This window comes from Heptranchias perlo, chromosome 43 (assembly GCF_035084215.1).
Source record: "Heptranchias perlo isolate sHepPer1 chromosome 43, sHepPer1.hap1, whole genome shotgun sequence".
Classification (NCBI taxonomy): Eukaryota; Metazoa; Chordata; class Chondrichthyes; order Hexanchiformes; family Hexanchidae; genus Heptranchias; species Heptranchias perlo.
In genome coordinates, this window is record NC_090367.1 from 3,901,094 (window position 1) to 3,913,464 (window position 12,371).

General features: G+C 47.9%; 1 protein-coding gene across 1 annotated transcript in view; it reads right to left on the bottom strand.

Annotated features, from left to right (window-relative positions):
* The window catches only part of LOC137306339 (serine/threonine-protein kinase MRCK alpha-like), a 72,611-nt gene that overhangs the window by 40,783 nt on the left and 19,457 nt on the right, over nucleotides 1–12,371 (bottom strand). The window contains 6 exon segments of the mRNA XM_067975486.1: nucleotides 2,113–2,246; nucleotides 2,529–2,608; nucleotides 4,179–4,427; nucleotides 7,830–8,030; nucleotides 10,352–10,445; nucleotides 12,118–12,266. Of these exon segments, the coding sequence (XP_067831587.1) occupies nucleotides 2,113–2,246; nucleotides 2,529–2,608; nucleotides 4,179–4,427; nucleotides 7,830–8,030; nucleotides 10,352–10,445; nucleotides 12,118–12,266 (907 nt within the window).

Genomic DNA, 12,371 nt, shown 5'->3' on the forward strand with positions numbered 1-12,371 from the left:
CCCTCTACACCGTCCCGTCAAACACTCCCAGGGCAGGTACAGGGTTAGATACAGAGTAAAGCTCCCTCTACACTGTCCCATCAAACACTCCCAGGGCAGGTACAGGGTTAGATACAGAGTAAAGCTCCCTCTACACTGTCCCGTCAAACACTCCCAGGGCAGGTACAGGGTTAGATACAGAGTAAAGCTCCCTGTACACTGTCCCATCAAACACTCCCAGGGCAGGTACAGATGGGGTTAGATACAGAGTAAAGCTCCCTCTACACTGTCCCGTCAAACACTCCCAGGGCAGGTACAGCACGGGTTAGATACAGAGTAAAGCTCCCTCTACACTGTCCCGTCAAACACTCCCAGGGCAGGTACAGCACGGGTTAGATACAGAGTAAAGCTCCCTCTACACTGTCCCGTCAAACACTCCCGGGGCAGGTACAGCACGGGTTAGATACAGAGTAAAGCTCCCTCTACACTGTCCCGTCAAACACTCCCAGGGCAGGTACAGCACGGGTTAGATACAGAGTAAAGCTCCCTCTACACTGTCCCATCAAACACTCCCAGGGCAGGTACAGCACGGGTTAGATACAGAGTAAAGCTCCCTCTACACTGTCCCGTCAAACACTCCCAGGGCAGGTACAGGATTAGATACAGAGTAAAGCTCCCTCTACACTCTCCCGTCAAACACTCCCAGGGCAGGTACAGGGTTCGATACAGAGTAAAGCTCCCTCTACACTGTCCCGTCAAACACTCCCTGGGCAGGTACAGCACGGGTTAGATACAGAGTAAAGCTCCCTCTACACTGTCCCATCAAACACTCCCAGGGCAGGTACAGCACGGGTTAGATACAGAGTAAAGCTCCCTCTACACTGTCCCGTCAAACACTCCCAGGGCAGGTACAGACGGACCCTGATCGGTTGGTTTTACACTTCCTGTGAGTTTTTTCTGTGGTCTCTCCATTTCCACTTTCAAACCTTTGATTTCAGAATCTTTACCGGCTCCTGGGCCGTGCCGACTGGCTGAGATCTTCTGGACAGATTCTGGTACACAAAGAAATTTAACCCTCATCGAGATCAGTACAGGTCAGGCAGGGACTCCCTGGGATAATCATTGGTCTCCTTAAATACTGGGACAGCGGTCTTCAGCCGAGTGAGCACAAGATTATTCCCAGTGAATTCAACAATATAATCCCCTCGAACCCCTCGATTAGATTCCAGTCTGTAACTCACTCCCGGGTATCTGTTATTCTATATATAAACCCCCCCGAACCCCTCGATTAGATTCCAGTCTGTAACTCACTCCCGGGTATCTGTTATTCTATATATAAACCCCCCCGAACCCCTCGATTAGATTCCAGCCTGTAACTCACTCCCGGGTATCTGTTATTCTATATATAAACCCCCCGAACCCTTCGATTAGATTCCAGCCTGTAACTCACTCCCGGGTATCTGTTATTCTATATATAAACCCCCCGAACCCCTCGATTAGATTCCAGCCTGTAACTCACTCCCGGGTATCTGTTATTCTATATATAAACCCCCCGAACCCCTCGATTAGATTCCAGTCTGTAACTCACTCCCGGGTATCTGTTATTCTATATATAAACCCCCCGAACCCTTCGATTAGATTCCAGTCTGTAACTCACTCCCGGGTATCTGTTATTCTATATATAAACCCCCCGAAGCCCTCGATTAGATTCCAGCCTGTAACTCACTCCCGGGTATCTGTTATTCTATATATAAACCCCCCGAACCCCTCGATTAGATTCCAGTCTGTAACTCACTCCCGGGTATCTGTTATTCTATATATAAACCCCCCCCGAAACCCCTCGATTAGATTTCAGTCTGTAACTCACTCCCGGGTATCTGTTATTCTATATATAAACCCCCCAAACCCCTCGATTAGATTCCAGCCTGTAACTCACTCCCGGGTATCTGTTATTCTATATATAAATCCCCCGAACCCCTCGATTAGATTCCAGCCTGTAACTCACTCCTGGGTATCCAGTGAGTCAGGACTGGCTTTACAACCAAACTGCTTTGACTGTCATGCGGAAACTGCAACAATTAACTTGTTATAATTAAAATTTCGATATGTAAATTAATCCGATCTAATTCTTACCTTGAAGTTTGCGGTTCAGGTCTCCCTTGTCCCGCTCCAGATGCTTTATCTTTCTCTCAAAGGCCTCAACTTCGCGGTTGTCCAGTGATGTGGAGCCCAGTGTGTCCTTCAAACACCCCCGGTCAGATATCGAACTGGGAGAGATACAAAAACCCGGCACGTGAGTCACAAACCAAAAAGACCAGCGTCAAAAAAAACACTCAGAGTCCAAGTGTTATATTGGGAGGTGGGAGATGGGAGATACCCCCGCAGATACACCGGGGGATTTCCCCCCGCAGATACACTGGGAGACTTCCCACAGATACATCGGGAGATCCGCACAGTTACACTGGGAGATATTGAATTTGCGTGGAATTTTCGGATGGGCTGTCTCTCTTTTTTGGAAGAGGCTCAATTTCTGCCCGGTTGTAACTCACCAGTTGGAGGTGTACGTAAATCCAACAAAGGGAAGGTGGAGTCCAGAGAACGCAGCTCGGCTGGGTGGAGGAGCCGAGTCCTGAAATACAGAAATATCACAATTACAGACCCCTCGGAGAGGCAGCAGCAAAGGGTCCCGTACATCATTGGGGGGACTCGTCATTACAGGCATAACGAGTGCGGGGGAAGGGAGACATTTTCCATTGATTCACATCCACAGGACCAAACACTCCCGGGGCAGGTACAGCACGGGTTAGATACAGAGTAAAGTTCCCTCTACACTGTCCCATCAAACACTCCCAGGGCAGGTACAGGGTTAGATACAGAGTAAAGCTCCCTCTACACTGTCCCATCAAACACTCCCAGGGCAGGTACAGCACGGGTTAGATACAGAGTAAAGCTCCCTCTACACTGTCCCATCAAACACTCCCAGGGCAGGTACAGGGTTAGATACAGAGTAAAGCTCCCTCTACACTGTCCCATCAAACACTCCCAGGGTAGGTACAGCACGGGTTAGATACAGAGTAAAGCTCCCTCTACACTGTCCCATCAAACACTCCCAGGGCAGGTACAGGGTTAGATACAGAGTAAAGCTCCCTCTACACTGTCCCCTCAAACACTCCCAGGGCAGGTACAGCATGGGTTAGATACAGAGTAAAGCTCCCTCTACACTGTCCCATCAAACACTCCCAGGGCAGGTACAGGGTTAGATACAGAGTAAAGCTCCCTCTACACTGTCCCATCAAACACTCCCAGGGCAGGTACAGGGTTAGATACAGAGTAAAGCTCCCTCTACACTGTCCCATCAAACACTCCCAGGGCAGGTACAGGGTTAGATACAGAATAAAGCTCCCTCTACACTGTCCCATCAAACACTCCCAGGGCAGGTACAGGGTTAGATACAGAATAAAGCTCCATCTCACTCAGTGCCCTAAGAGGAGGAGGGGAGAGATGTCTGGATCCGTGCCTTTGTTACCTCCAGACTCGACTACTCTAATGTTCTCCAGGCCGGCCTCCCATCTTCTACATTTTATAAACTTGAGCTCATCCAAAACTCTGCTGCCCGTATCCTAACTCACACCGAGTCCCGTTCACCCATCACCCGCTGAACTCACTGACCTTCATTGGCTCCCTGTCCAGGAACGCCTCGATTTTAAAATTCTCATCCTCGTGTTCAAATCCCTCCATGGCCTCGAACCCACCAACCCCCCAACTATCTCTGTAACCTCCTACAACCCTCCGAGATCTCTGCGCCCCTCCAAATCTGGCCTCTTGTGCCTCCCCGATTTCCATCGCTCCATTGGGCGGCCGTGCCTTCAGCTGCCTGGGTCCTAAGCTCTGGAATTCCCTCCCTAAACCTCTCCAACTCTCTCTCCTCTTCTTTGACCAAGCCTGTCCTAACATCTCCTTATGTGGCTCGGTGTCAAATTTTGTTTGACAATCGCTCCTGTGGAGCGCCTTGGGATGTTTTACTACGTTAAAGACACTATAAACGTAAGCCCAGGATTGTTCTTACAAAGAGCCGGTACGAGCTCAATGGGCTGAATGGCCTCCTCCTATACTATAACCATTCCATGATTGTAAGTTGTTGGAGGGGTTAGTTCTCCATCTCTCAGGTCCCAGTCGATTCCTTCGATACTCATACTCACCGAAGTCTTTAACACGTCATCGTCCACATCAAAGTTGGACGTGTCGGAGGGACTGGTCACCTCTGGGATGTAGGGCGGCGGGCAGCTGCGGATATTGAGCCAGTCGATGCCCGCGAAGAACGGGTGCCCCTTCAGGTCCCCGATGCCCGCCTGGCCCAAGCGCCTGTCTTTGCTGCAAACCAGCTGGGCAATCAGGTCCCGGGCGGCCTCTGACACGTCGGTGATATCCGCCGGGAACGCCAGCTTGTCCTGGAGGGGTCGGGGAGAGGAAGCCAGATAAAGGCAGGAGTCAGCAGAGAGCCGAGGACTGGGACCCCCCCACACCCCCCCCCCGCCCAGTGCTCAACCACCTGCGTTCATACAGCACCTTTAATGGGAGATCTCGGAACCCACGCTAACTCACCACCTATCCCATCGCTACTCTTCAAACTGATTAATCCATATATCCCTGGTTATTAATCCATGTTTCCCTGGTTATTAATCCATATATCCCCAGTTATTAATCCATATATCCCCAGTTATTTTCCATATATCCCCGGTTATTAATCCATGTTTCCCTGGTTATTAATCCATGTATCCCTGGTTATTAATCCACATATCCCCAGTTATTAATCCATATATCCCCGGTTATTTTCCATATATCCCCAGTTATTAATCCATATATCCCTGGTTATTAATCCATGTTTCCCTGGTTATTAATCCATATATCCCTGGTTATTAATCCATATATCCCCAGTTATTAATCCATATATCCCCAGTTATTAATCCATATATCCCCAGTTATTAATCCATGTTTCCCTGGTTATTAATCCATATATCCCCAGTTATTAATCCATATATCCCCAGTTATTTTCCATATATCCCCGGTTATTAATCCATGTTTCCCTGGTTATTAATCCATGTTTCCCTGGTTATTAATCCATATATCCCCAGTTATTAATCCATATATCCCCGGTTATTTTCCATATATCCCCGGTTATTAATCCATGTTTCCCTGGTTATTAATCCATGTTTCCCTGGTTATTAATCCACATACCCCAGTTATTAATCCATATATCCCCGGTTATTTTCCATATATCCCCAGTTATTAATCCATATATCCCTGGTTATTAATCCATGTTTCCCTGGTTATTAATCCATATATCCCTGGTTATTAATCCATATATCCCCAGTTATTAATCCATATATCCCCGGTTATTTTCCATATATCCCCAGTTATTAATCCATATATCCCTGGTTATTAATCCATATATCCCTGGTTATTAATCCATGTTTCCCTGGTTATTAATCCATATATCCCCAGTTATTAATCCATATATCCCCGGTTATTTTCCATATATCCCCGGTTATTAATCCATGTTTCCCTGGTTATTAATCCATGTTTCCCTGGTTATTAATCCATATATCCCCAGTTATTAATCCATATATCCCCAGTTATTAATCCATATATCCCCAGTTATTTTCCATATATCCCCAGTTATTAATCCATGTTTCCCTGGTTATTAATCCATGTATCCCTGGTTATTAATCCATGTTTCCCTGGTTATTAATCCACATATCCCCAGTTATTAATCCATATATCCCCGGTTATTTTCCATATATCCCCAGTTATTAATCCATATATCCCTGGTTATTAATCCATGTTTCCCTGGTTATTAATCCATATATCCCCGGTTATTAATCCATATATCCCCAGTTATTAATCCATATATCCCCGGTTATTTTCCATATATCCCCGGTTATTAATCCATATATCCCTGGTTATTAATCCATGTTTCCCTGGTTATTAATCCATATATCCCCGGTTATTAATCCATATATCCCCAGTTATTAATCCATATATCCCCGGTTATTTTCCATATATCCCCAGTTATTAATCCATATATCCCTGGTTATTAATCCATGTTTCCCTGGTTATTAATCCATATATCCCCAGTTATTAATCCATATATCCCCGGTTATTTTCCATATATCCCCGGTTATTTTCCATATATCCCCAGTTATTAATCCATATATCCCTGGTTATTAATCCATGTTTCCCTGGTTATTAATCCATATATCCCCAGTTATTAATCCATATATCCCCAGTTATTTTCCATATATCCCCGGTTATTAATCCATGTTTCCCTGGTTATTAATCCATGTATCCCTGGTTATTAATCCATGTTTCCCTGGTTATTAATCCACATATCCCCAGTTATTAATCCATATATCCCCGGTTATTTTCCATATATCCCCAGTTATTAATCCATATATCCCTGGTTATTAATCCATGTTTCCCTGGTTATTAATCCATATATCCCTGGTTATTAATCCATATATCCCCAGTTATTAATCCATATATCCCCAGTTATTAATCCATATATCCCCGGTTATTTTCCATATATCCCTGGTTATTAATCCATGTTTCCCTGGTTATTAATCCATGTTTCCCTGGTTATTAATCCATATATCCCCAGTTATTAATCCATATATCCCCAGTTATTAATCCATATATCCCCAGTTATTTTCCATATATCCCCGGTTATTAATCCATGTTTCCCTGGTTATTAATCCATGTATCCCTGGTTATTAATCCATGTTTCCCTGGTTATTAATCCACATATCCCCAGTTATTAATCCATATATCCCCGGTTATTTTCCATATATCCCCAGTTATTAATCCATATATCCCTGGTTATTAATCCATATATCCCTGGTTATTAATCCATATATCCCCAGTTATTAATCCATATATCCCCAGTTATTTTCCATATATCCCCGGTTATTAATCCATATATCCCTGGTTATTAATCCATGTTTCCCTGGTTATTAATCCATATATCCCCGGTTATTAATCCATATATCCCCGGTTATTAATCCATATATCCCCGGTTATTTTCCATATATCCCCAGTTATTAATCCATATATCCCTGGTTATTAATCCATGTTTCCCTGGTTATTAATCCATATATCCCTGGTTATTAATCCATGTATCCCTGGTTATTAATTCATAAATCCCCGGTTATTAATCCATGTATCCCCGGTTATTAATCCATGTATCCCCGGTTATTAATCCACATATCCCCGGTTATTAATCCATGTTTCCCTGGTTATTAATCCATGTATCCCTGGTTATTAATCCATATATCCCCAGTTATTAATCCATATATCCCCGGTTATTAATCCATATATCCCTGGTTATTAATCCATATATCCCCGGTTATTTTCCATATATCCCCAGTTATTAATCCATATATCCCTGGTTATTAATCCATGTTTCCCTGGTTATTAATCCATATATCCCTGGTTATTAATCCATGTTTCCCTGGTTATTAATCCATATATCCCCGGTTATTAATCCATATATCCCCGGTTATTAATCCATGTATCCCTGGTTATTAATCCATATATCCCCGGTTATTAATCCATATATCCCTGGTTATTAATCCATGTATCCCTGGTTATTAATTCATAAATCCCCGGTTATTAATCCATATATCCCCGGTTATTAATCCATGTATCCCCGGTTATTAATCCACATATCCCCGGTTATTAATCCATGTATCCCCGGTTATTAATCCACATATCCCTGGTTATTAATCCACATATCCCCGGTTATTATTGCGTCCATTCCTGGTTTACGGAATCACTCCTCATCTGTTACTCACCTTGTGGTTCATGATTTTGCTGTAAGTCTCCACCAGTGACTCTGCATAGAATGGGGTCTCTCCGAACAGCAGCTCATACACACAGACCCCCAGGGACCACCAGTCACATTCCGAGCCGTACTTCCCTTTCCCGTCCTCCATCGCCTGGAGGATTTCCGGGGAGATGTAATCCGGCGTTCCCACAGCCACCGACGATTCAACCTGAGACAGGAAAAAAGCCCAAACTTTGAGGGAACGGAAACTCCCCAGGACCCCAATATAACGGGCTCTTCACTATCGAGAAACGGAAGGTTCTGGAAGAAAAGTCCACGAGAAGGAAATAGACAGTCGCTCGGAAAAGAGGGATATTAAAGGGTATGGGGAGTGAGGGGGAGAGTGGGATTAGACTGGGTGGGATATTAAAGGGTACGGGGAATGAGCAGGGGAGTGGGATTAGACTGGGTGGGATATTATAGGGTACGGGGAGTGAGGGGGAGAGTGGGATTAGACTGGGTGGGATATTAAAGGGTACGGGGAGTGAGGGGGAGAGGGGGATTAGACTGGGTGGGATATTAAAGGGTACGGGGAGTGAGGGGGAGAGTGGGATTAGACTGAGTGGGATATTATAGGGTACGGGGAGTGAGGGGGAGAGTGGGATTAGACTGGGTGGGATATTAAAGGGTACGGGGAATGAGCAGGGGAGTGGGATTAGACTGGGTGGGATATTATAGGGTACGGGGAGTGAGGGGGAGAGTGGGATTAGACTGGGTGGGATATTAAAGGGTACGGGGAGTGAGGGGGAGAGGGGGATTAGACTGGGTGGGATATTAAAGGGTACGGGGAGTGAGGGGGAGAGTGGGATTAGACTGGGTGGGATATTAAAGGGTACGGGGAGTGAGGGGGAGAGTGGGATTAGACTGGGTGGGATATTAAAGGGTATGGGGAGTGAGGGGGAGAGTGGGATTAGACTGGGTGGGATATTAAAGGGTACGGGGAGTGAGGGGGAGAGTGGGATTAGACTGGGTGGGATATTAAAGGGTATGGGGAGTGAGGGGGAGAGTGGGATTAGACTGGGTGAGATATTAAAGGGTACGGGGAGTGAGGGGGAGAGTGGGATTAGACTGGGTGGGATATTAAAGGGTACGGGGAGTGAGGGGGAGAGTGGGATTAGACTGGGTGGGATATTAAAGGGTATGGGGAGTGAGGGGGAGAGTGGGATTAGACTGGGTGGGATATTAAAGGGTACGGGGAGTGAGGGGGAGAGTGGGATTAGACTGGGGGGATATTAAAGGGTACGGGGAGTGAGGGGGAGAGTGGGATTAGACTGGGTGGGATATTAAAGGGTACGGGGAGTGAGGGGGAGAGTGGGATTAGACTGAGTGGGATATTAAAGGGTATGGGGAGTGAGGGGGAGAGTGGGATTAGACTGAGTGGGATATTAAAGGGTACGGGGAGTGAGGGGGAGAGTGGGATTAGACTGAGTGGGATATTAAAGGGTATGGGGAGTGAGGGGGAGAGTGGGATTAGACTGAGTGGGATATTAAAGGGTACGGGGAGTGAGGGGGAGAGTGGGATTAGACTGAGTGGGATATTAAAGGGTACGGGGAGTGAGGGGGAGAGTGGGATTAGACTGGGTGGGATATTAAAGGGTACGGGGAGTGAGGGGGAGAGTGGGATTAGACTGGGTGGGATATTATAGGGTACGGGGAGTGAGGGGGAGAGTGGGATTAGACTGGGTGGGATATTAAAGGGTACGGGGAGTGAGGGGGAGAGTGAGATTAGACTGGGTGGGATATTAAAGGGTACGGGGAGTGAGGGGGAGAGTGAGATTAGACTGGGTGGGATATTAAAGGGTACGGGGAGTGAGGGGGAGAGTGGGATTAGACTGGGTGGGATATTAAAGGGTACGGGGAGTGAGGGGGAGAGTGGGATTAGACTGAGTGGGATATTAAAGGGTACGGGGAGTGAGGGGGAGAGTGGGATTAGACTGGGTGGGATATTAAAGGGTTTGGGGAGTGAGGGGGAGAGTGAGATTAGACTGGGTGGGATATTAAAGGGTACGGGGAGTGAGGGGGAGAGTGGGATTAGACTGGGTGGGATATTAAAGGGTTTGGGGAGTGAGGGGGAGAGTGAGATTAGACTGGGTGGGATATTAAAGGGTTTGGGGAGTGAGGGGGAGAGTGGGATTAGACTGGGTGGGATATTAAAGGGTACGGGGAGTGAGGGGGAGAGTGGGATTAGACTGGGTGGGATATTAAAGGGTACGGGGAGTGAGGGGGAGAGTGGGATTAGACTGGGTGGGATATTAAAGGGTACGGGGAGTGAGGGGGAGAGTGGGATTAGACTGGGTGGAATATTAAAGGGTACGGGGAGTGAGGGGGAGAGTGGGATTAGACTGGGTGGGATATTAAAGGGTATGGGGAGTGAGGGGGAGAGTGGGATTATTTTGCCTGGATGGTCCCTTTCGGAGTGAGGAGCCTCCTGGTCCTGTTTTGAAGGTGGGGGTGCAGCAGGGTGAGCAGTAACACGGGCTGAGTACTTACAGTCCCGTCCGGGCGAAGTTGGAGACAAGACCCAAAGTCGGCCAGCCTGATGTGTCCCTTCATATCGATCAAAACATTGTCCGGTTTGATGTCTCTGCAAAAAAAGGTCCAGCTTAAACCAGAGGCTGCTCAACATAAAGACAGATGAATTGCAGTATAGGAACAGGAGGAGGCCATTCAGCCCTTCGAGCCAGTGTAGAGGGAGCTTTACTCTGTATCTAACCCTGTACCTGCCCTGGGAGTGTTTGATGGGACAGTGTAGAGGGAGCTTTACTCTGTATCTAACCCGTGCTGTACCTGCCCTGGGAGTGTTTGACGGGACAGTGTAGAGGGAGCTTTACTCTGTATCTAACCCTGTACCTGCCCAGGGAGTGTTTGACGGGACAGTGTAGAGGGAGCTTTACTCTGTATCTAACCCTGTACCTGCCCTGGGAGTGTTTGATGGGACAGTGTAGAGGGAGCTTTACTCTGTATCTAACCCTGTACCTGCCCTGGGAGTGTTTGATGGGACAGTGTAGAGGGAGCTTTACTCTGTATCTAACCCTGTACCTGCCCTGGGAGTGTTTGATGGGACAGTGTGGAGTGCTCACTCTGTACCTGCCCTGGGAGTGTTTGATGGGACAGTGTGGAGTGCTCACTCTGTACCTGCCCTGGGAGTGTTTGATGGGACAGTGTGGAGTGCTCACTCTGTACCTGCCCCTGGGAGTGTTTGATGGGACAGTGTGGAGTGCTCACTCTGTACCTGCCCCTGGGAGTGTTTGATGGGACAGTGTGGAGTGCTCACTCTGTACCTGCCCCTGGGAGTGTTTGATGGGACAGTGTGGAGTGCTCACTCTGTACCTGCCCCTGGGAGTGTTTGATGGGACAGTGTGGAGTGCTCACTCTGTACCTGCCCTGGGAGTGTTTGATGGGACAGTGTGGAGTGCTCACTCTGTACCTGCCCCTGGGAGTGTTTGATGGGACAGTGTGGAGTGCTCACTCTGTACCTGCCCTGGGAGTGTTTGACGGGACAGTGTGGAGTGCTCACTCTGTACCTGCCCCTGGGAGTGTTTGATGGGACAGTGTGGAGTGCTCACTCTGTACCTGCCCCTGGGAGTGTTTGATGGGACAGTGTGGAGTGCTCACTCTGTACCTGCCCTGGGAGTGTTTGACGGGACAGTGTGGAGTGCTCACTCTGTACCTGCCCTGGGAGTGTTTGACGGGACAGTGTGGAGTGCTCACTCTGTACCTGCCCCTGGGAGTGTTTGACGGGACAGTGTGGAGTGCTCACTCTGTACCTGCCCCTGGGAGTGTTTGACGGGACAGTGTGGAGTGCTCACTCTGTACCTGCCCCTGGGAGTGTTTGACGGGACAGTGTGGAGTGCTCACTCTGTACCTGCCCCTGGGAGTGTTTGACGGGACAGTGTGGAGTGCTCACTCTGTACCTGCCCCTGGGAGTGTTTGACGGGACAGTGTGGAGTGCTCACTCTGTACCTGCCCCTGGGAGTGTTTGACGGGACAGTGTGGAGTGCTCACTCTGTACCTGCCCCTGGGAGTGTTTGATGGGACAGTGTGGAGTGCTCACTCTGTACCTGCCCCTGGGAGTGTTTGACGGGACAGTGTGGAGTGCTCACTCTGTACCTGCCCCTGGGAGTGTTTGACGGGACAGTGTGGAGTGCTCACTCTGTACCTGCCCCTGGGAGTGTTTGACGGGACAGTGTGGAGTGCTCACTCTGTACCTGCCCTGGGAGTGTTTGACGGGACAGTGTGGAGTGCTCACTCTGTACCTGTGTACGTAGTTGAGTTGATGGATGGAGTGAATTGCCAGCACCATTTCGGCGAGGTAGAACCGGGCCATGTCTTCGGGGAGTCGGTCCTCGAATTTACTGAGCAGGGTCAGGAGATCACCTCCCACATAATAATCCATAACCAGATACTGTGAGGAAAATAGATGGAACTATAGTTAGAAGAAAGGACTTTCATTTCTATAGCACCTTTCACCACCTCAGGACGTCCCAAAGAGCTTTACAGCCAATGAAGT